Source organism: Protopterus annectens, chromosome 7.part0, assembly GCF_019279795.1.
Source record: "Protopterus annectens isolate FY-2018-M chromosome 7.part0, PAN1.0, whole genome shotgun sequence".
Classification (NCBI taxonomy): Eukaryota; Metazoa; Chordata; order Ceratodontiformes; family Protopteridae; genus Protopterus; species Protopterus annectens.
Window position 1 is genome coordinate 281,212,133 of NC_056739.1, and position 26,156 is coordinate 281,238,288.

A 26,156-nucleotide genomic window follows, 5' to 3' on the forward strand; every position below is an offset into this window, starting at 1 on the left:
TGACAGCCACATACACAGACTTGAGCTAAATAAAAGAAAGATTATTCATACTAAGATGTATGTTAGAGCCTGTGATTTTGTTAAGAGCTGTTTGGCTTTGCCTTATCTTTATAGCTCTCTCAACTGGGAAAACAGTTGAATGCTTTCATAGGTTCATAGGTTTGTGCTAGGCTAATGGCTCTGGAGCCTTTATAAGCCTAGCCCATAGGATTACCCTGGCATCATGTTACTCAACCTTAGTTCCCAGTGCCTCTGTCAAGTAAAGCCACTAGAGTGATCCCCGGGGTGAATTTTCTTTTTCCCATCCACTCATCAAGATTTCCCTTGAAGAGGCCCAGTGAGGTCCTCTGCTCAACATGTATGGGAAGTCTATTCCATAGCATGGGCAGTCTCTGGGTTATGAACCTGTCCCTCCAGCATGTTCTGTTGATTGTGGTAATGAGGTTGAGGTCTCTTGAGCATGTGTTCCAGAGGGATTGGGGTGTCTTTAGATGTAGCATTTCTAACAGAGCTGGGTCAGACATGGCTTTGTAAGTCAAGCAGAGATTGCCTCCAAGTAGGTGATATGAGACAGAGAATACTTGGAGTTTTTTGGGTCTGTCCGTATAGGACAAGTGCTTAAGGCCTACGATCATCTTTGTGAGGTACTTTTGTGGCCTCTCCAGTTGTTGCAGGTGTCTAGTGAGGCACATGCCAAAAGCATGTAAACATTTTCTCCAAGCCATTTCTCTTTTTCAGTTTGTCTGCTAGAGACATGAGAACCAGATGCAAAACAGTTTACTTGAAAAAAATCCTTATATTGTTCAATATTCTTTTTTCATTTACTTGTTTTCTTTTAGAACTTCTTAATATATAAAGCTATATAAAGCCTTAACCCAGTCATTCCCCTATGCAAGAATGAGAAAAAGTACACTAATTTTACTTTTGTCATGCTGTTTTAACTAGATCTTTTTTGTTCATTTGTTTTTTTACATTGCAGTCCTAGATTTCTTAAATCTGAACAAAGAGAAAGAGAGAAGGGAGAAAGAAAAAAAGGAAAAACAGGAGCACCTATTTACATCAGTATCCTCATTATATATAAAAATAACTGAAAAAAAAACTTTATAACATGCAAAGAAAATCATGAACCATTCAAATAGTACAAGTAATAAAAAAAATGATTTACTTACAGTTAACTCTCTCCCTTCCCTTTCCTTCTCCTGTTTTTCCCAAACATTAAAGACATAAAGTAGGGCACATGCTTTAGAGTCCCATACAAGTTTTACAAAGTACAAAAATGCCCAATATTTCCAGATTTTCTTGTTCTATCCTGTTTCACAAATGTAATTATTGCCTTGTAATCCTACATTTGTCAATTTCCAAGTTACTGGTTTTATTATACAAATGTTAATGACTGGTTTTATTATACAAATGTTAATGACATATGCATATGCTTTAGAGTCCCCTACAAGTTTAACAAAGTCCAAGAAAGTCCAATATTTTCAGATTTTCTTGTTCTGTTCCTGTTCATCTCCATCTCCCAAACCCTGTCTCTGCTTCATCTCCAGTGCACTCTGAATTATTTTAGTCAACTCCCCTCTCTCAAGCATTTCCATTGAAACACAGGGAAAGGTTTCACTGGCACAGTCTCCCTGTGGTCTTGATTACCAGAAGAACAAGAAGCAGAATCTCCTTCTGTTTCACAGCTCACTTTTTGTTGGACAAACTTTTTTATTTTTTCCTCAGCATGTACTTCATCAAAAAATTGTTCCTCCAAGGAAAAATATTTTGAAGATAGCTGGGTACAGCAGTTTGAATCTCATGCCTGTTTCTTGACATTCTCTGAATTATAGAATAAATGTATTCCTCTTCTGCCTGGTGTACAATGAGTAGTCACTCTCCACAAACACTGTGCTATCTCCCACTTTTAATACTTTCTCCTTATGCCACACTTTTGTCAGAATCAACTCCTTCTGTTGGTAAGACTGCAGCTTTACTATTCAAGGCCTAAGCTGTTTCTCATTGCTAGATTTGGAGCATATACATGACATTCCCTTTCAGTTAACAATTCCTGTTGTGGAATATCAGTCCAGTTGTTTATTTGTGCTTTCATGAAATTAATATAGTTTGTTCCTTACAGCTTCTCATGTACAGTGGAAAATCTCAGGTTTCCCTACTTGCTTTGCCCTCTAATTCTATTACTCATTGAATAATCTCTTCTTGTGCAGTGTCATATTCAGGCAGCCTTTTCTTCATTTCAGCCTCTGAGTTTTGTAGTTTTATCACCTTATCTGAGTATCTGTTTAAAGTGTCTTCCATTTTTTCCAGCCTTTTATTGTTTGAGTTGATATACTACATCAGTGTTTCATTTATTTTATTCAGGTCTGTATGCAGTTGTTTTATACTTTCCTCAAGGTTACTGGAAGTTATGTCTAAAGCTTGCACTGTTTTTTGCTGAACAGCTACAGTACTTTTCCCAGTCTGTGTTTTTTCATCACCTTTTGTAGCTGATTTTCTTTCAGGTCCTCTGTATTTCTTTTTTCTTGGCATTCAGGCAGTGCACTTACTAGCCAGTTTCTGAAATTTACTCAGAAATCCAGGTCCACTATGTTTCTGTTTTCACTCTGGGAGAGCTGGAATTACGCTGTTACTCAATATGCAGCCATCTTGGAAGTCCTCACTGCTTGTATCTTGCTATCTATATCCATAAGACAGAACTTCCAGTTTCCCAGTTTTTGCATTATCTTTTGTTTAGACTCTACCTGCATATCTTTAGCTCCCACAATAGAATCCTTTTTCATCAATTCACCTAAATACTTCATTTTGTCATGTCACCATCAATATGGGTATTGCTGAACCAGATTGTGTGTGGTTACATAGTTTACAGCCATTGCCTTTGTTTTATCTTCATTAATTTCATATCCTGAAAAGACACTGAAATATCTCTTTGATTTTATTAGGTATAAAATTATATCATCTGCAAATAAAGCCAATTTTTTGACTACCATTCCAAATATATCCTTGAATTTCTGAGTCCCTTATGTTCTTTGCCAGTGGTTCTAAATATAATGCAAATAGCAAAGGGGAAAGGGGACACCCCTGCCTTGTTCCTCAGCTCAAACAAAACTTATCAGAGTGGAATCCCCCCAACACTTTAATTTTTGCCACTGATTCCTCATATATCTTCCTAATCAGCCTTATAATTTTATTAAGGAATGTAAATGCTTCTAATGCCCTGCTCAAAAAAATCCCAACTTACTCTGCCAAATGCTTTCTCTGCATCAAGAGTCACTAGCAAGAGTTATATTTTCTTACATTCTACTTACCTCTGGATCATCATTGTTCTATTAATGTTCTCAAATGTTTGCTTCTCCTCCACAAAACCACACTGATCCATATCTATCAATGTTGGCATCACTTTTGTAATTCTTTCAGCCATTATAGACATAAACACTTTATAGTATGTTTGTGCATTTTCTTTTCTCTCTCTCAAGCATTTTCCTTTGGAACATTGGAAAAAGTCTCACTGGCATAGTTTCTCTTCGGGCTTTATTATCAGAAGAATAAGAAGCAGATAACACACTTTTTGTTAGATATTTTTTTGTATTTCCTCCTTAGCATGTTTTGTATCAAAAAATTATTTTGACCCTCCAGGAAATAAATATTCTGAAAATAGCTGGAGACAGAAACTTGAATCTCACACATGCTTCTTAACATCACCTGACTGCCAGAATAAATTTACTCCTCTTCTGCCTAGTATACACTAATCATTTTCCACAAACATTCTATTGTGTCCCAGTTTTAGTATTTTGCCCTTTGACACACTTTTGTCAGAATCAATTCTTTCTGTTGGTAGGATTGTATCTTTACTATTAAAGGTCTAGGTTGCTTTCTCATGGCCAGGTTAGGCACATACACATGACATGCCTTTTTAATTAACAACTCCTACAGTGGAATACTAGTCCTGTTGCTTATTAGTACGTTCATAAAATTAATACAGTCTGTTCCTTCCAGTTTCTCTGGTACAGCAGAGAATCTCAGGTTTTCCCTACATGCTCTGTACTCTAATTGTACAATTTTTTGAAAAATCTACTCTTGAGCAGTCTCATACTCAACCAACCTTTTCTAGATTTTGACATCTGTTTTTGCATTTTTATCATCTCATCCGAATATCTGTTTAAAGTTTCTTCCATTTTTACCAGCCTTTTATTATTTAAGTTGATATACTCCTTCAGTGTGTGTTTATGATAATCGGCTGTGAGTACATTTTACTTATTTTCTTCATGTGGTTTACTGGAAGCCATGTCTTGCACCACAGCTGGAGCTTGAACTGCTTTTTTTCTGAACAGCTGCAGGATTCTTCCCAGTCATTGTTTTTTCTTCACCTTTTGTGACTGGCTTTCTTTCAGGTTCTCTGAATTTCTTTTTTCCTAGCATCCAGGCAGTGCACTGGTTACTGACATTTACCCCAAAAGACATACTCAGTGGCTCTATTTTCTCAGTTTCTGTTTTCGCACTGGGAGATCTAAAATTAAGCATTTACTCAGTGTGCAGCCATCCTGAAAGTCCTAGCCTCTTCACTGTCTTAGCTAACGTTTGGAACTACGTATTGTTTTACATACTTCTTTTTCTGTATAACAGGGAATTCTTTCTTGAGTGCTCCAAGTAATTTTATGTCTTTCTTTGAAGAAAAGAGGATTTAGTTGTTGCAGTAAACAAATAATACAAATCAAGCATGTTACACAGACCACATCTCTAAAGAGTATAGCATAAAACAAATAATTAATAGAGGTACCTCAATCCTGATACATACAAGTAAGTTTGATATTTCAGTCACTACCAGTTAAGCCACAGCTAATTTTTTATGTAGCTTATAAGTAATACGACTATGTGAAATACTGCATATGACAAATGATTAAAATTTATGCATACCTAATTTCTGTACACCTACTTCATTTTTGTTTATATTTCTCTTCAGGCTAGGGAGACTGGTCATTTGACATTTTCATCCATGGCATGATTTGATATTACCGTATCAATATATGATGCAAATTATATTAACCACTGTGAAAAAATGCAGTCATTACGCCTTGTGAAAAATATGAACCAGAGCTCAGTATTATGACTTTAGACAAGTATTCTAGACTGGTGTAGATGTAGTTGTAGATTATGGTTTTCACTGTTGAACACATTATTGGTATCATTAAACATGTCTCACTAGCCTTTGCCATAGCACAGAGGGACAACCCAGGCTCTCTGAGGTCCATAAAAGACCTGGCACTGGGGAACTGGCAAGGGAGAAGGAAGAAGGATATGGCATGCATGTCTGAGATATTCTCCACAGTAGAATCCCTGATAGTGACCAGAGATTTCAGAAACAACTATGCAAATGGAGCAGAGGTTATAAGGGCATCACTTGTTGAGGCAAGCAATATCTCTTATGTGGGCTTTTTGTACACCCCAGCCTTCAGACCTTAGTGAACATGTACAAGGGTTTAAGACTTAAACAGTCAAGCAATCCAACCTTCACATGCAGCAATAGTAACTTCCAGGCCATCTGTCTTCCCGCACCAGAACCTACCCTTATATGCAGTAAGTAGTGGGCTGGCAACCCTGATCAACTGAAGCTAAGTAGGAAATATGGCATTCAGAGGGATAAAGGTTTACAGACTGCCATGATGATGATGATGTGGATGCAGGAGATCATGCTGGCTGACAAGACAATATAGGCAAGAAAAAAAGATTCATTAGAAGGTATTCATGATCATTACCAGAATCTGAGGATCCTGTTTAAGAGTGTCAAAAACACGCTGAAATCACTATAGCTTGACCACTAGGCATATTGATTGTGTCTCGTAATGCCATATCTGGTGAAATATGTACTTCAGCACTTATAAGAACATATTCTGAGGCATTCTTCTTGTGATCAAAGTAAAGTAACTGCAGAGCATTAAGAGTGTAGAGTTGTTTCAGGAAATGGTACTAACCTTTCATATATTTAGATACTGTGATATGTAGGAGAACATAATTACAAGTCTAGCAAAGAATAGTACAGATAGCTTAATAATAAATCAACAGAAGCTGGATGGGCTCAGGAAACCAGTAGTGGACAAGTTTTGTAGTAAGACGAAGAATGTAGAAAAGGAAGCTTCTGTGGGGGTGGTCATATCTGGGCTATTTGTTGTACATCAACAAAGTAGTGCAGTGAGGTACCTCAGGTGTGGAATCTGCATGTTCCTCCATATGTCTTAACTGGATGTGCATGTGTGTGTGTGTGTGTGTGTGTGTGTGTGTGTGTGTGTGTGTGTGTGTGGTTGGGTGTAGCAGGTCCCCTGTACTGTGACCGCTGATTTTCAAGAGTCCAGCACCACCATGGCCTTCAGTATGATAAAGTAGGTACTAGAGAATGAATACAGCTGTTGTTTATTGATGGGATTATTTGGAGTGGTGGTTAGGTGGAGTAACTTAAATATGAGTGTGTAAGCTACTGGTTGGAGGGATAGATGACTGTGTCATGACTGCTTTTGGGTTAGGCAGACATTTTAAACTAGATGAATATAGGTTGATTAAACTACCTCCTTTCATGTTGTCATTACTTTTTTTTTATTTCTCCCCAAAACTATTTTGTATTGAATAATTGTTGAGTTTGTATGGTTCTAAAACAGTTACATTTTGTTTGAATAATCTAATTTTGAGAAGACCTTATTTACCAAAGGTATAAATGATAGCTGTTGTCATTTGTTTGTTTAATTGGCTGATCTTCACAAAGTTAGATAATGATAAAGATACAGTGCCAACCAGCACGAAATTTAAAAAGTGTTGAAGGAAGGTATAGCTGTGTGAGTACCCTAAGCATAGCAGTAAATATCTGAGTAGGATCACCACTGCATTCGTTTTCATGACATATGGTAATTAGATAAAAATTGGCCGAACTCCCAGAGCTCTACAGTCATGGAATGGGCTAGGCCCCCTCCAGTGTCAGGATATATGGCCACATCATAGATCATAGATAAAAAGAACAGTCAGCCTGCACCATTTTCTGTTTGGGTTTGCCAGTAAAAAAAGGGGATATGCCTAGTGAATGGAAGAACCCCAAATCATCCTTTGCTGGTGATGTTAATCCTAATCCTCATCCACTAACTAACCGACCTGTACCTTCCACTGCAACCCAAATCCCTCTGTATACTTCTAACCTGATTCCTAAACATCTCTCTTTCTACTCTATCAACATCCACAGTATCCTTAACAAGATAACAGAACTTCATTCATGGATAGCTCAATACTCCCCTAACATTGTTACTATTTCTGAGACTTAGCTTAAACCACACAACACTGATAATGAACTTCATCCCCCAGGATACAACATCCTACGTCTTGATAGAACAACCAAAAAAGGAGGTGGTGCTGCTGTTCTGTACTCAGACCTCATTACCCTTAATCCCCTTCCTAACCCTCCTCCCTCCTTTTACCCTGCTGAACTTGTAATTGCCAACTTTAAACTCAACATTCACAAAACAGTAACAATAGGAGCCATCTATATACTACCAGGTGATAACATACCCGTACTAGAGCAGATTTTAAATTGGATGTCAGACCACATACCCAATGAGTCCATAATACTAAGTGATGTTAATATCAACTCGTCTCCACTCTACTCTAACTCCCCCACCAACTGTATTAACCTTTTTGGCTACACACAACTTATTTCATCCCCTACTTTCCATCATAAACCTACCAATTCCAGTTCTATCATTGACTGGATCTTAGTTTCTAACCCTAACTTGTATCACAACCCAGAAACACTACCTGACTCCATCAGTGACCATTGCCCAGTATGAATCCTGTGACTCTTCCCCCACATTTCCAGACCCCACAAATTTAAAATATGCTGTAAACTATCTACTTTTAACTGAGATATCTGAGATATTCAATAATGCTCTCTCATGTATAGACTGGTCCATCCTCTTTACCTTACCTCTTGATGAAGCTATCTTACACTTTAACTCCATCTTCCTTAACACACTCAACTCCCTTGCCCCTCCCAGAACTGTTAGAGTCAAATCTTACAACTTACCCTGGATAACCAACTCCACTCGGTCTCTTAAACAAAAAAAGAGACTCTGCCTGGAAACTTTGGCCCAGGAATAAATCTCCCTCACATTTCCAAAGATATAGGGAACTCTGTAATATCACTAAAAAACACATTAATAATGATAAAAGAAATTTCTACCACTAACCTCTGACTACACAATATAGAAACTTTAAAAAGTTTTAGAACACTATCAATCAAATTCTCTATCCAGGTAATCCCTCTACTCCCAGCCCTTGCCCTGACAATAAACCCCTTGAAACTGCTTCCATTTTCAATTCCTACTTCATTGATACTGTTAACAAATTTATGCAGACTTCTACCGTATTCAATCTCTCACCACCTACATCTATCCAGCAACAAAATTCCCCCTTCTCACTAAGGCCAGTTCCCACAAGCTACATCAAAAAACTCCTCCTCAAACTTAAAACTTACTCCCCATCAGCTGACAATCTGCCTTCTTTCTTCCTAAAAATTGCTGCTTCATCAATAGCATGCCCTGTTTCCATTCTCATTAACTGCTCTATAATTGAATCAACTGTTCCTACTCTTTGGAAAAAATTCTTTGCTATACTCATCCACAAAGGTAACTTTTTAACTTTCGATCTATTGCCATACTTTCTCCCCTCTCAAAAATATTCAAACACTGCATACACAAACAACTTATGGCCCACCTCACTCAAGGGAATCATATCACCCCTACTCAACATGAGTTCCGCCAACACCATAGCACCTCTACTGCTCTAATTTCCTTTACCAATGCCATTTCCCTTGCCAGAAATAATAATAAACTTGTGTCCTGTCTTTTCTTAGATCTCTTAAAAGCATTTGATACTGTCTCCCACCCTATCCTCCTCTCAAAATTATCCAAACTCAACCTTTCTTCAGCAGCTTGCAGGATAACCTGGTTTAACAGCTACCTTTCTGATAGGCAGCAATCTGTCAAATGGCTCTCTGCTCTTTCTCCTTTTCTCCCTATAAAAAATTGGCATCCCACAAGGCTCAATTCTTGGACCGCCCCTTTTTAACATCTTCACCAATGAGCTACACAGATCCTGTCCCCAGTCTTCCCTCATACGGTATGCTGATGATACTACTGTTATATCCACAGCTGACAATCCAACAGAACTACTCGCCCTCACGCAAACATCATTCAAACATACAGCAACTTGGCTTACTGATAACCAACTATTACTCAACCCCAAAAAGACAAAGCTCCTATTATTCCTCCCAAAACCCCTCTACCACAGTAAATCCTCTTTTACCATCTTTTCACTTAATAACACTAACATTACCCCTGACAACCAGTCTAAGCTCATTGGAGTAATCATAGATGACCAACTGAAATTTGACCTTCACATACATCTCTGTGTTAAGAAGACCCACCAAAAGCCTGGCCACCTGTATAGAAACAAAAAGTTCCTAACCCCTGACTCCAGAATCTCACTAGCTAATGCTTAACTTCTTCCCTGCCTTTTCTGCAGCTTGAAAATCTTTACAAACCTTCAGTCTTCTCTTCACACTAAACTTGAAACAACCTATAATAAAGTAGCAAGTTTGCTGCTAATCTTCCATCCTGGTCTCACCACTGTCATTCCCTCAGGTCACTCAATTAGTTAGAGTTTCCTAATCAACTCAAAGTTTCTCAAATACTCATCATCCACTCCATCAATAAACTCTCTTTCTGCCCTAGTATTTCCTCACTAGTCTCACTTTATATGCCACCCTGACCACTAAGGAGCTCTGATAAATTTGTGTTACAGATTCATAAACCTAAAAAAAATATAGGACAGAACCTATACAGCTACTCACCCGCCATTCAATGGAATAAGATTCCCATGACCCTGAGAAGCATACATCAGGTCTACAAATTTAAGAGATCTCTCAAAGAATACCTAAACCACACCTGGGTATGGCACTGTAACCACCCCACCTGGATCCACTTGTTTCTCCATCTCTCCTCCTCTTCTTTATTCCTCTTTTCTTCCCTACTATAATTATCTTGTTTTACTCTTTGTTTTCTTTATCCAATTAACCTGCTTCTTCTACCTAATAAGCACCTGACTCTCCTCTTCTACTTCTCCTCTCTGTTCCTGATCTTCACTGTACTATCTCTTAACATACTACTAATATCCACTCATCCTGTTGTCTACTATTTGTAACTGATCAATATACTTAGCCCCATTATCTACTTTTCTGCATGTCTGTACATTCAGTATGTTTATCTGCTTTACTCTATTGTATATATGTATAGCTTTCTTTATTGTTGTTTCATATATTGCTTTTCTTATTGTATTATACACTTATTGTAACATGCATCTCTCAGTTATCTTTATACTGTTGGAGCTTTTCTCCCCAGGCCTCCGCTGAAAAAGGGCATTGTCCCAGACGGACTATTCCAGTCAACAAATGTCAAATAAAAATAAATAAAATTAATGTATAAGTGGAGAATAAATGAGTTTGTGCATAAAGGGAGCTGTTTCCCCTTTTGCAAGTTTAGGCTTTTAAAATATTATAATGTTAAAATCTTGAAAGATGAACTTAACATAAGAAGAAATGTAAATGTTAAGCAGATTTCTATTCATTTCTTTTTAATCATGAAAGTACTGTGATACCCACTGAATTTCTTTCATAACTGTATAGTGTGAAGGATGACTGATAGTTCACTGCAGCAGTTGCTATATCAGAAGACCGTGCTGAATGGATCGACTGTAAGAGTCAGTCAGTGCCATTCCCATATTAGATGGAGTAAGATCTGTGCATGACAAGCTTCAGAGAACAAAGGAAAGTACAAAGCACTACTGTCGTGAAACCCTCTTGAGTGATACACTGTTTTTTCATCCTTTCTTACTAGGCACAGCCATATTTCTGCTACCTTCCAGAACCAGAAGGACTGCTAACATGTGACACAATCACTGAGTCATGGGCCAGCATAAAAGAGATGCTTCACCAGTTACCACCCCATGATAGTGAGGTAAGTTTAGTTCTTTGTGTAGCAGTCACCCAGCATTGTCTGTATAAAACAAATATTCTGCCAGTGAAATACATTTGCTTTAGTACCATTTCTATCCATGCAAGAACCACTTTGCAAGATGTGTTTTGAGGTATTTACTGTTGATAATGAGAGGAAGCTTAGAGGGTAGAAATGTCAAAGTCTGGAGAGAGCTGAGGACTAGTGAGTAGGTAGGTGACTTACCTAGTCTCACAGTATGCAGGAAGAGGCCACATCACTTAAAAACAGGCCTAATTAATATAGCTGATTTACACCTCTAAACTTTAATTTAGTCTACCAGGCCGATCCTTTATCAGAAAAGGAAATAACTGATGTACTAAGTGGTTACATTGCTGAACACTTCCAAAAATGGGATATAAAAGCATAATTTACAGTGCCATCTTTCCTACTTTGAAGTTCAGGAGGCATGAATAAATTGCCCAACTATAACCTGCCCCGTCCTACAACCATAAGTTAGAAACAGGATGGGAAAGACTTCACCAGAGTCTGTTACTAAGGGGTAACAAGACAAGCTACTTAAACATTAGGTTTGTAAAATTCCTAGCAAGCAAGAAAGGGGCAGACAATATCATTCTGAAAGAAAACTTAGCAAGTAGGTGCTTAGAGAGTGCTCATCTACTGTACTGTATAAAAAGGATATGCATGCTGCGTAATAATATTGTGTGTGTGTGTGTGTGTGTGTGTGTGTGTGTGTGTGTGTGTGTGTATGTATATATATATATATATATATATATATATATATATATATATATATATATATATATATATATATATATATATATGGTTATGGTGAATTTGTTCTAATGTTCATTTGATCTGGGAAGAAAAATGGTGCTTCATTTGATATGAAAGTCATTTGATCTAAATCACAAATAACTGAATCACATTTGATCAAAAACAGTGTGGTTTTGGGAGATAGGAATTATAACGCAAATTAGTGCTAATCATTGTTAGTTCCTTCCTAATGTCCACTGTTAAATTGTACCTCCATGTCACGTAGCTTGTGTATGTGCACCAGCAGTGATTTAGTGTGTCAGGGGTATTTTCTTTTCTCCATAATTGTGTAACTGTGGAGTTAGTATATTAAAATTAAGGGGTCTTTGCCCCAGCAAAAAAGCTTTTGGAGATGTATTTAGTATATGTGAGACTTTCAGTGAAAAGAGTTTCAATGCTGTGTGGTTTAGATCAAGTGAGTTTCAATCAAATTAACCATCTATATATGTATATATAGATATAGATATATAGATACATTTGCATTCTTTGAAAGAGTAACCATACTTTTTTATCAAATTGTAATTTTTAAGAGTTGAGAAATATGATAAATGGACAGTACCAGTGTAACATTAAAAGGTGCAACAAGGCTCCATGGAAACAGATAAATGCACAAAGATGATGAGTTCATACAGTACCTATATGACAACGTAGTGAGCTCAGTGTTGGCCAGTTCATGCAGATTAACCCGGCCTTCCTCATATCGCACTTTTTCCTTAATCACAAATAAAAGCATTTTGTAGTGCTGAGTGGCACAGTTTGCCCATGGAGGTAGATGGGGTGGAGCTCAAATCTCTTAATGTATACTTTTCTTTAATCTTTTCTTGTTTCAATTAATACTTTTTATAACTAGGATTTGAAAACTGAATTATTTTTAGAAAGTGATATTACTAAAATCATGAATTTTGAGTTTAAATACATTTTGAAAGATTTCTGAAACAGTGTTTTCTGATGCTGAGTTTATGTTCATCGTGTTTCACTGTTGCAGTCATTACAATTGGGTTGTCCTGCTGGCAGGCTACCCGCAGTCGGTTGCTATCTCCTCCTCCCTGACATCGGTACGCCAGGGGTATATAAGATGCAGCCAACGTCATTTTCTTCAGTCTTTCTTGCCGCGCAGTGCCCGAAGCAAAAGCAGTTCGCAAGTGCCGGTCGGCCGACTCCAGAAGTTTTCAAATTCGAATTTCAGATCCGAAGTCTTCATTAAAGCTAAGTACCCCATTGGGGAAACTTTTTTCTTGCTCCAGACCAATGTCAGAAAAAAGTTAATAACTGTATTTCTTGTGTGAAGCAAATACCTCATAAGGATTTTCATTCTTACTGGATTCCTTGCCTAGGCCCTGACCATAACGTTGCTATTTGTCGGTTTTGTGCAAGATTTAACCAATGCACTATTAAGCGTCGGTACGATTTTGCATTTCATTACTTTGGCAGAAGATTTAGTTATATAATGCCGTCAGATCAACTGACTACCGGAATTTACAAAAAATGAAAAGAAAAAGAAAAGGACAGCCACCCGAGATCCAAAACCAACAACGAGGCTTCTTCTAGGCCTGTCCCCGTTTTGCCGGTTCTCAGTGAGGCGCTTTCGCAGCCCCTGATGCCCGCTACCTCAGAGCCACAGGCCGCTTCCGACTCCCACGTGGAGCCGACTGGGCCACTGGAAACTCAAGGTACTGGACACTTGGAAACTTTTTCCTCAGATGGGTCCAGAGCCGTTGAGCAGGCATCGGCTTCTGAGGGTGTTTTCAGGCCTACACAGTTATATGTGAAACCTACTTCAGCTACAGAGACAAAGACTAAAGCAGGGGTTCCCATCCCCTTCCTGAAAAGAGGCCAAGGCAAGAGTTAGATTATGAATCTTCAGACCAGGTTTCCATTTCCTCCGATTCCTCCTCTGAACAGGATTACTCTATTCCTCCCTATGAGGATTCTGATGCTGAAGAATCTATCCCTTCAGCCTCTCCTCCTGAGGATTATTCTTTTGGGGAAACACTGCATACTTTGAGGGAGCATTTCCACTGGGAGAGCCAAGATTACTTAAAATCCAAGAAAATGCTCAGAGATTTCCTTTTATTGCCCCAGCACAGGCCCCTTGCTATCCCGCCTGTTTTAGACATTGTAGATGATGTATTTACAGAGTCCAGTTTTTCTCCAAACACTTTACCACCAGCCCCTGTTAAGCCAGACAAATACTACAGGGTTCCTGATTCACATAAATTTCTCTATAAAAACCCTGCAGCTGACCCAGAAACCATCTCTCAGGGTCCCAAAGGGGTCAAGGCTTCTACTGCAGAAAGCCCTATTCCCTCTGACAGGGATTCTAGGGCCCTAGACAGATGGGGCAAAAAGATTTATACCTCTGCAACCTTGGCTGTAAGAGCTTTAAATTGCCAATTTCATATGCTTAAGTATCAGCAATATCTTATATCCTTGCTTAAACAGAAAATCTCAGCAAATGTAGAATGTGCAGACAATAAAGAAATGCAGGATTTATTGCATGCAACTGAACAAGTTGGAAAACATACTTTGCAATGTGGTTTTGATTCTCTTGAGGCCTCCTGCAGGGCCGCTGTTACAGGTTCTGTCATTAGGAGACATGCTTGGTTAAAAGAACAAAATTTGCCAGATCATGTTAAAGCAAAACTATTAGATGCTCCTTTACAGCATGATACTTTGTTTGGTGCTAAAGCAGAAGAAGTGTTGAAGAACATGGAGGACAAGGCTAAATCTATGCAAACAGTCAAGGATTTCTTGCAGGTACAGCCTCCCAGATTTAGCAGGAACTGGCCTACAAAAAAATTGGTCCTTTCCAGTGTCAGACAGACCACAAAGGGGCAGATACAGACGCCCTAGAGGCAGATCACAGCCCCAAGGCTCATACAGGCCTAAACAATGGGGTGCTTCTACCTCCAAGAGCAGAGAGGAAAAATCACAGCCATACAGGAAACAGTCTCAATGACTTTTCACTTCCAGCACCAAGCACTTATCTTTTGGCAGCCCCTTTGGGGGGAAAGCTAGCACTTTTTTCACAAAATTGGCACATGATCACCCAGGACAAATGGGTTCTAAATATAGTTTCACAAGGCTACAGGTTCCACTTTCACACCCTGCCAAGGCAAAATGGTATGCCAGACCTGCCACGCAATCAATGGGCAGAGGCACAAAAACAAGTTTCATCCCTCATGGACATGAGGGCCATTCAACAAGTACCAGAACAAGAGCAGGGTCACGGATTCTATTCAAGACTGTTCTTAGTACCCAGAAAGGACAAAGCCTGGAGACCAGTACTGGACCTATCTATTCTAAACACATATCTGGATATTCCAAAATTCAAAATGTTGACCCTACAGCAGCGTCTGCCCATGTTGGGCAAGAAGGCTTGGCTTGTGACTTTAGATCTAAAAGAGGCATACCTGCATGTCCCAGTCAGACAAACATGCAGAAGATACCTCAGATTCAAAGCTGGCTCAATACACTACCAATTCTCTGCACTGCCCTTTGGCTTATCTACTGCGCCCAGGGTCTTCACAAAGTGCCTGGCACCAGTAATTGCATTTTGCAGACAAAGAGGAATACAAATATATCCTTACTTGGATGACCGCCTTATTCAAGCAGAGAACAAGGACATTCTACTACAGCATCTGGAGTTTGTAAAAAGATTACTGACAAGTCTAGGGTACACAGTAAATGAGAAGAAATCAAAACTCGTACCCTCTCAAGAGATAATATTCCTGGGTGCAAGCTTAAATACAACTGCCCAGATGGCTTATCTCACGCCAGACAAACACAGACAACTGACTACTTACTTCAAAATGTTGGCAACAAAGACCCAGTTATCTGCAAGAAAAATTCTGCAGGCCTTGGGTTTCATGGCATCCTGCATTCTGCTAATTCCATATGCAAGACTGCATATGAGGAAACTTCAATGGTATCTAAAAAGTGTTTGGACTCAACATTGCCACAGCCTGGAAACAATAATTACCCTCATTCCCTGCCTGCAACAGGAGTTTCGATGGTGGGCAAAAGCCTGTCACCACAACACGGGACAGCCATTCACCTTACCCACAGCCAGGCAGACATTGACAACAGATGCATCAGATTATGCCTGGGGGGCCCATATGACAGGAAGGTGTATTCAGGGTACATGGGCCACATGTCAAATGCACCTACATATCAATCAAAAAGAGATGCTAGCTGTTCACAACGCCCAAACAGACTACAAGGATCAACTTCATCCAGGACAACTACTAATAAAGACGGACAATACTACAGTCATGTGGTACATAAACAAGCAGGGAGGCACACATTCCTACCCCCTCTGCAGGCTAGCCATGAACTTGTGGCACACAGCATTGACTTACCAAGTACATCTGCAAGCTCAATTCCTGCCAGGAAGGAAAAATACTCTGGCAGACGAACTAAGCAGAAATCTAATGGATCCCCACGAGTGGAAATTTAATCCACAAGTCTTCAGCATGATAACAAAGACCTGGGGGTGCCCAGACATAGACCTATTTGCCTCTCCTCACAACTACCAACTACAAAGATTCTGAGCAAGGACTTATCACAAGCAAGCATGGAAAGTGGATGCTCTGTCTTTCAGCTGGAAAAATCTAACAGTATATGCCTTTCCTCCTCTGCCTCTCCTCCCCAAGGTACTCCTCAAGGTCAGACAAGAGAAACCAAAAATGATACTGATTTTCCCCAGACTGGCCCCGCCAGCACTGGTACCCAATCCTAAAGAGCTTGTCTCACAGCCCAGCCTGGACATTACCACAAATTCCTCACTTGTTGACCCAACAAGACAGCCAGATACTGCACAGCCAACTCAAAACCTTAAACCTGGCAGCATGGCAGATAATATAGCTTCTCAAGACACATCTCTTTCTAAAGCAGTAATGGATGTTATTTTGGAGGCCAGGAGGCCTAGTGCCAGAAAATCTTATGCAGACAAATGGAAGAGATTCTGTGCTTGGAACCAAGCACAAGGCATTGACATGGTTGTTCCAAATATTCCTCAGATTTTACAATACTTAACTGAGATGCTGGATAAAGGCCTTTCCTTTTCATCAATTAAAATTCATGCCTCTGCCATTTCAGCTCATTACAATACAGAACCACCTATTTTTTCTCATCCGTTATTGAGACAGTAACTCAGAGGGGCCAAAAACATAAGACCTCCAAGGAGAGCACCAATACCTGCATGGGACCTCAACTATGTCTTGGAAAAACTCACACTGCCTCCGTTTGAGCCAGCCTCTGCAGCTGACATAAAATTCTTATCCTGGAAAACAGCTCTGCTCCTAGCAATAACCTCCGCTAGAAGAGTCTCACAGTTACAGGCACTCATGGCTGTGGAACCTTTTATCATTTTCCATCCTGACAGGGTTTTGCTGAGGACAAACCCTACATTTATGCCTAAGGTGGTGTCCAGTGTGGCCCTTAACCAAACAATTAATTTGCCTACTTTTTATCCAAACCCACAGAATAAGGGTGAGAAAATTCTGCATTCTTTGGACATTCACAGACAGCTATGCTTCTATTTAGACAGAACTAAAGCTTTCAGAAAGACTGATCAACTTCTAGTGGCATATGCTGCAGCATCACAAGGAAAGCCTTTCTCAAAACAGACTATTTCAAAGTGGATAGGCCATTGCATTCGTTTCTGCTATTCACAGCATGGCAAATCAGTGCCTAAGGGCATTAGGCCACATTCAAGCAGAGCAGCAACCACTTCAGCAGCCTTCCTCAGAGGAGTACCAACAAAAGACATCTTAGAGGCTGCAGCTTGGTGTTCAGTGTATACCTTTACAAAGCACTATCACCTACCTCTTTACTGTAAATCCAGGCCAGGATTTGCCACTGCAGTTCTGCAGGGCCTTATAGCCTCACCTAATCCTATTTAGCTCCAGCCTCCCAACCTTAGCTTTGGGATTCAACCCAATTGTAATGACTGCAACAGTGAAACATGATGAACATAGTACAGTTGTGTACCTACCATAAATGTAAATGTTCGAGTGTATTCAATATCGCAGTCCAGGTTACCCTCCCACCATCCCCCTTTCTTCCTTGCTGAGACCTAACTGTACTTTTCTACTCTATACAACCTATGTGGTGTATTTGCTTGTAGATGAAGGAAAAGTTGTTTTTTGTGCATGCATGCTTATTGGCATAATTTAGCCTACCATTTTAGGGGCACCTGACATCTGGGGCAAGAAAAACTGAAGAAAGTGGCATCGGCTGCATCTTATATACCCCTGGTGCACTGACGTCAAGGAGGAGGTGACAGCAAACAACACCGGACCTAGACTTTGGAACTCAGGCCGACTGTGGGTAGCCTGCCAGCAGGATAACCCAATTATAATGACTGCAACAGTGAATACACTCGAACATCTACATTTATGGTAGGTACACAACTGTACTTTCCTTTGACAAGACTGGTATTTTTAGGTAAATGAGCAACAGGAATCTGATACACTGATATTCATTAGAAATATTTTGACATAAAGGTGCATAACAAATGCCATAGATCCTAACTATATTTCATACAGAACAGTTCACTAAAGTTAAAAATACACTTTCAGAAGTAAAAATAATATTTTACTGTCTTTTTGCATATACATATCTTATGAAACTGAGTTGTTAAGGGCAGAAATTTATAGTAATAAACAGAAACATAATTTCTGCAATCTTCTAGAACTGGAAAAACAACAAGAAAAACCTAGCCAGGCTAGAGTTTTCACTGTGTGATTCCTTAAAACCTCTTGTAAAATAGGATTATGGGATATATGCAAACGATTCCTTAACTCATTCACTCCAATGGAGCTTAGGAAATCTGCAATGTAACTTCCAATGGGCCTAAGCCTTTTGACAGAATCAAATGTTGTCCTCACATTTCAAACAAATGTTCATGTTTCTGGAGCCATAGGGGTTATAAAGTAAGTATAAATGGCAAACCTGTCAGCACAAGCTATTTTTATGGTGGTGGTATTCTTTAGGTTCTAGGTCTTAAACTGAATTTTGTAAGTCGCAATAAACACAGTAGCTATTACATTTGTAATATTTTGTAAACAACCTACAGTATCTCAGCAACCACTCAAATTACATGTATACTTTCAGCAGCATTTTATTCATCTACTTGAGAGCTTTTATATATATATATATATATATATATATATATATATTTTATATATATATCTCTGTTTATACCTCTCTGATTGAATTCATTGAATTCTGTTTTAATGTATATTTTCTGTATATATTACCGTAATCAAACAAACTAGATTCCTGCTTTTATGTATATATTCTCTATATATTATTGTAGTTACTATCTGTAACACTGCTTCTACTTCTGTACCAATTAATGCTTATATTTTTTCTGTATCTATGTTCTTTTTGGAGCTTTTCTCCACAGGCCTGCACTGAAAATGGACTCTTTTAGGTCCAGTGGACTATCCCAGTAAACAAATGCAATAAATTAATAAATAAATAACTTTCTTTTTCAATTAGATTGTTAATTTGGGAGCCTTTTTCCCTGGGTCACCTTTGGAAAATGCCCAGTAGGGTCAACCCAGTTATCAAAATTTAAATAAATAAATAAATAAATTGGGGGACTTGCAAGATGACTGCATAATGCTCAGCAGATTAATTTTGACTTTCATAGTGTGAAAAAAGAAACTGAGAGATAAGGGCCAGTAACTCTGCCAGTTTTAGTAAATTCAGTTACTGGCTAGTAAATACACTGTGCTGATGCCTGCAAAGAGGAAACAAAGAGAGCTGAAAGAAAATCAACTAGAAAAGATGAATAGAAAACACTGAATGGGAAGAAGCCTGCAGCTGTTCAGCAAAAAGCAGTTCAAGCTTAAGCTTTAATACAAGACATGGCATCTAGTAACCTAGAGGAAAAGGTAAAACAAGGGTCAGATTCAATAAAGTCTACACTAAGTGTATAAGCTATGTATTCAAGAACATCCCTTCTGCATTCTTTTATGCTTTCTCATCACTCAGAAAGATTACACTAAGTGTACATGTCATCTACATTTTGTGGAAACCTTTATGAATCCCTGTCGATATTTAAAGCTGCAAGAATATCTGTAAGAAAACTAAAATTAGGAGGAAGAAGATGTGAGTTATGTCTGTGTTGTCTGCTCACTGAGAACAGTGAACACTTAGTGTAGGTGTTACTGAATCCCAGGGCAAATGTGCTCAGACCTTATTAAATTAAATAAAACACCAAAGGAGTATATCAACTCAAATTACAAAAGGCTGGAAAAAATGGAAGAAGCTTAAACAGCAATTCAGATGAACTGATAAATCTGTAAAAAAAGAGGTAGAAATTAAAAAAGGCTGGCTGAGCATGAGACTGCTCAAGAAAATCTATTTCAAAAAATGGTGGAGTTAGAGGACAGAGCATGCAAGGAAAACCTGAGATTCTCTGCTGTACCAGAGAAACTGGAAGGAGCAGACTATATAAATTTTATAAAAGCACAAATAAGCAATGTTTCATTCTACTGATAATAAAGCTCATAGAGAGACTTTACAGTGAAACATTTTCCAACATTTCAAAGGAAAATAGATAGAAAAAAGCACAGGAGTTGATTAGAAGAATTGTGAGTACTGTGGACTTGAATCAGAGTCTGGGGTTGGAGGTGGAGATGAACAAGAAGACCAGCCACACTAAAGTCACTGACTAAATATGAGATTGTATGGCATCAATCACGTTTGTGAAATATGGATTTACAGGAAAAAAATTGGAAAGACTGGAGTTTAGTTGGCTTCGTAAAACTTGTGTGAGACTGGAAAGCATGTGCTCCACTTCATGTCATTAATGTTTGGAAGGACACTAAAAGAAAAGAAAAAAGTAACTAAGTAAAACAATTTTATTCTTAACAGTATTTGTATAAAACATGCCATAATATCAATTGCATGTTATGTAGTAAACATTTTCAGTGTTCAATTATTGTATGTGATACAGATACTAGAGTACCTTTATTCTTCTGTTTTAGTTTTAAGAAATGTAAGCATTACAATGTAAAAAGAGAAGAAAGTCCAGACAAAAAGCAAGTTTAACTTAATATGCTGTAATCTTGGGTTGCTGAATTGGCGGATAAGGTGCAAATGTACAGAAATCATAGTATATACAGAACTATGTTTTCTCTTACTTTTACACATGTACATTTCTGGATTAAGGTCCTTGACTTAATCTAGTGACAGGTTCTTTTGTGCAAGCAAATAAGCAAAATAACACTGGATATAAAGAAAAGCCATCCTTTAGCAAATAAACGTCCAGTGTGAGTTGCGAGGTCTGCAGCTGAGGGTAGTTGTACATTTTGCTCTGATGTTTCCATGCAGAGAAGCTGACTTCAGGGGAGGAAATACAAGCTAAAGCACTTTATTAATGCTAACAACTGATGTTTTCTGAAAGCATACAAGCTGTTTTTCACATCTGGGAGGGGAATAAAGATAAGAGAAGAGCAGACAGCAATTAGTGTACGTATTAGCACAGGCTCAGACATGCATCTTAGCATGGGTAACCTTAATTTCAGGTTAGGTAATGCCTGTGGGTGCAGCTGTCAGTTTGGGACAATTACTCTTGTCAAGAGGATTAAACTTCATTATTTGAAGATGTACATTGTTATATGTGTTTGTTTTAAGTTAACAGATTATGGGGTTGTTTGTTTGAGGCTTTTTATTAAAACAACAAGTCATGTAAAATGTGACAGGCTCAAATGGAGATGATAAGAAACAACTGTACAAAAGATCAACCTGTCAAATATTAGTGGGAGCATGTAAAAAAATGCTGGAAATAGACATTTAAAAAAGCTGTCATAGATAATAGGTGGGAATAATAACCTCTTATCAAAATAGCTCTATATTATTTTGGAACATGAATGGCCTCATAGGTATAGACAAAAAGGTAAGAATATTGATTTGTATTAAGAAATGCAGAGTGCAAATAGTAATGCTACATCAGGTGCATTTTGAAAGAAGTGAGCATGTGAATCTGATAAAAAAGGATTTCAGTATGGATATTCAGCAGAGTATCAGGGATAGAGGAAAATGGGAGTACTTATTCTAATTGCTAGAGAAGTTATAATAGTGATACAAGAGGAAAAACATAATAATAATAATAGATTTGTAGTAGTAAAGGGTTACTAGCAATGGAGGAGGATTACATACTGGCATTTATTTATGTTCAACTAAAACTGCTATATGAAGCTTAAGAAAATATTGGGATAAATTATTAGCTTTCAGAGGGGAATTTCACTCATAGGTGGGGACTGGAACTTGATTTTCAACAGTGAGCATATATCTGGAGGACCTAATAGGGGAAATTATAACAACAGAGGGTAGCTTTCTGAAGAAATTTATGAAATTATTTGGTATGGAAGACGTGAATCCAATAGTAAGAACTCAGAATTAACATATTATTCTCCAAGGTACAAATCTGGGCTAGATTAGACAGAAGTCATAGTTCACAGGAACATGTGCATTTAATTGAAAATTTTGGCACACATACAATATTTTTGGGGTTCAGGTGCCTCGGCATCGAGACATTTTCCTGTGGTACATTTGGCTGGGGAAACATGGAGAAGTTGACATTCAGCTGCAGAGAAGAAGAAACAAGTCTTGTGCTCAGTGTAGAGTATATGCTTATGTAACTACAACATGTACAGCATGGAGGAAATCTCGCATGCTATTGTGTCACATTTATGTTCCAGAATGAATTTTAGGTAATGTTCCCTGGACACTGTGAAGGGGGTAGTAGTCCACACACACCAGTTGTAAAGGCACTGCCCATTGTGCACTGCATTTTTACTGCCACTGACATGCCCATTGTCCAGCCTGCTGCTGATACCTGCCATACTGCTTGCTGTCTTATACTGCTTTGGAGGCCTTGGGCATTATTTTCCCCTTGTGCATTTGGTTAGTAAATTTGTGTGCATAGCACCACATTCTTCTCTTTGCTCACAGGTTATTTGCCATAGCCATATTTCTTTGTAGCTAAATGTCACTTCAGCCCTATGTTCCCAGTTAAATGCTACAGTGAAATTTCTCCCTGCCTAGGCACCTGAACCCCTATTTCAGTCCAATAGCACATAAGATAAAACTGCAGGGTAGTGAAGTAAAAAATAAAACATTGACACTTCCCCACCTACCTATTAAAAAGAGAGTAATTTAAGGAGTGAATAGTGGAAAATATCCGAGAGTTATTCAGAAAGATAAACTATTCTTCAGAAGTTATAGCTAGCAAGTGAGATGAAATGACAGGAGGGTTTAAAAATAGGATAGAAATAAAAGAAAAAGAGTTATGGTTAAAAAGTAACACAAATTATTTAGATGGGCTGAAGAAGGTTAAAGTATTGCAGAATAAGGGGAATCTCACGCAACAAAAAGAGGCACAACTGCAGAGTGCTAAAGACAAAATAAGGGAGTATCTGGATAAAAAGAATGAGTTTGTAAAGATTGTGGTTAAGCAACTATTTTTTAATTACTCCAGAAGAAAGCAACTGTTTTTTGATAGTAACTCTAGAGCAAATAAATATTTAGCACAATGAACTGGGCAACAGAAACTAGAAAGGATTGTTGCCAAACTTGGAAGTCTGTAACAAGAAAAAGAACCAGAGATTGTGTAGAGGTATTAGAGATATTTCAGAAATGTTATGAAAATTTGTATAAAGCAGAGAAATGTGTAAATCAAGAAAGAGCACAATGGAAGTATTTATGGAAGACTTAAGTATGCAAAGTTTAGAGGTAGATGAGGCTCAGCAATTAACACGAGAGGAGGAAATGAGATAAAAATTGTGGTGTACAATCAATTTGCAGAAAGTCTCCATGAATAGCTGGTATTCCTGTGGAAGTCTAGAAGTTAGGAGAGAAGAAAGTGATAAAGATGTGGAAGATTTAACACTATTTTAAAAAGAGGGAAAGCACCAACATCCTAGAAGAAAGTTGTGGTTGCTGTAATACCTAAAGACAGTAAAGACCTATCAGGCCCAGCTTCATACAGGCCCATTACAATTTTAGACTATGATTATCAAGAGTTTATGTCTGCAATAGCTACACAAATGGTAAATTGGTTGCCAAAACTGACAGATGTGGATCAATGTGGTTTTGTGGAGGGGAGGCAAACATTTGACAACATTAATAGAATAATGACAATCCAGAGGGAAGCAGAGTGTGAAAAAATATAGTTGTTGTTGGTAGACTTTGATACAGAGGAAGCATTCAACAGAGTAATCTGGGATTTTATGAGTAGGACAGTGGAAGCATTTGCATTCCCCGCTATAGAAATGAGATGTAATTAGGATATATGAGGCAAAAATTAAAGTGGGAGGGTTCCACTCTGACAAGTTGCATCTGAACAGAGGAACTAGGCAGGGGTGTCCTCTTTCTCCTTTTTATTTGTTTTATAATCAGACCCATTGGCAAAGAAAGTAAGGGAAATTCAAGGATATAATTGGTATGGAAATCAAGAAACACTGGCTGTATTTGCAGACAATATTATTTTGTACCTGATAAAACCAGAAAAGTACATCTCAGTGTTGTGGAACATCTTGAGAGAGTTTCAAGTCTTTTGGGGATATAAAATTCATATGATCATAGGAAGTTACTCGGCTATTAGCCCTGAGGCCCTTACAAGCCTAGCCAAGAGTTTAACCCATGTTCTGACAAGTCAGCACCCAATGTCCCTGTCCAGCAGGGACACAGGTGAAATCCCAGGGGTGTATTTTCTGTTTCCCATCCAGTTATCCAGGTTGCACTTAAAAAGGGTTAATGAGGTACTCTGCTTGATGTGGAAAGGGAGTCTATTCCACAAAAGGGGGAGTCTCTGGGACACAAGTCTGTGCCGCCAACAAGTCCTATTGATGTCACAGACCAGGATGATGTCACACATGCAGGTTACTTGAGTTTAGCTTGACTTGCGGATATGCAGCAGTCCAATCAAGGTGGGGTTTGAGACTGCTTTATGCCAGACAGAGGTCACCCCTGAGAAGTCTGTATGATACTGAGTAGAGAGACTGTGTAGGATAGATGTTTGAGGCCCTGGATTCTGGGTGAGGAACCTCTGTGGTCTCTCCAGCTGCTGCATGTGCTTTGTGAGGTACATGCCGAAAGGGGCATTGTACTCAATAATGGATCTTATAAGGGAAGAATACAAGGATGTTATGACCTCCTTGTCCCTGGATGAGATATCCTTCCTAATAAGGTGGGCCATGTAGAAAGCTTTGTGTACAACGGAGGCAATATGGTGGTAAAAAGTCAGTTTGCTATCAACCTGGTGCTCAAGTCCCTCACAACTGATTGCATGCTTAGAGACTTGTTATTAATGTGATAATTTGTGGGGACATCACTCTCCCAAAAAGGGATGATGATGCATTTTTTTGGCATTCAGTTTTAGGCCGTGTTTCAGGCACCAGTCATTTGTCTGGCTGAGACCCTCTTGGAGGATGTCCACAACACTAGGGGAATTGATGACAGCACCCAACTTGCAGTCATCTGCAAACTTGGCCAGCCATAGCCCACTGGTTTTGGCTTCACCTCAGAAAAGTACATCCCTAACAACAGAGGCCCCAAGACCGATCCCTGGGGTACACTGCTCATTACGGGTCTACTGCTTGAGGTGTCTTCCCCTATTTTAACTAGGTGGGTTCTATTACTAGGCCAGCTTGCTACCCATCTGGTAACATAAGGATTGATGCCTAGTTGAGAGAGTTTTATCTATTATAACTGAGTGGGGTATAGTATTAAAGGCTTTGACCAGGACAAGGTAGGTAGTGTGCACCATCTTCCCCTCATCTATGGCCTTGGTGACTGGTCTCAAAGAAGTCAACCAAATTTAACAGGCATGACCTCCACTTGACGAAACAAAACTGTGTGGGATTGAGTATTTGGAGGTTCCCATTGTCCTTGTTAATGAGGTAGATGATAATCCATTCCATGCTTTGCAGATAAGGCTGATGGGTCTATAATTTCTTGGATCAGTGGATGCTCCTCCTTTGTAAAAAGGGATGCCAGTAGCTGTCCTCCACTTGACTAGGATGAAGCCAGTACTCAGGCTTTGGTTGAATAGGGTGCCTAATGGTGCTGCAGGTTCCTGCCTGAGTTCATGTAGGATGCAGGCTGGAATGTTATCAGGTCCCATGGAGGCTGTATTTTTTTTGCCTTTGAGAGGGCAGTGATGACTTTCTCTCTAGAGATAAGGGGAGGGGATATGTGCTGGGGATGTCCTGATTTACTGATGGGGGACAGAGGGGTGAAGTTTTCGCTGAACCTGTCTGGCAGCAGGTTGGCTATATT

General features: G+C 38.9%; 1 protein-coding gene across 2 annotated transcripts in view; it reads left to right on the forward strand.

Moving 5' to 3' along the window:
• LOC122806398 (prickle-like protein 1-A) overlaps positions 1 to 26,156 on the forward strand; it is a 323,964-nt gene that overhangs the window by 126,416 nt on the left and 171,392 nt on the right. For both annotated transcript variants that reach the window (XM_044076764.1, XM_044076765.1), the window contains exon 3: positions 10,923 to 11,042. In XM_044076764.1, the coding sequence (XP_043932699.1) occupies positions 10,923 to 11,042 (120 nt within the window). The remainder of the gene's footprint in view (positions 1 to 10,922; positions 11,043 to 26,156) is intronic.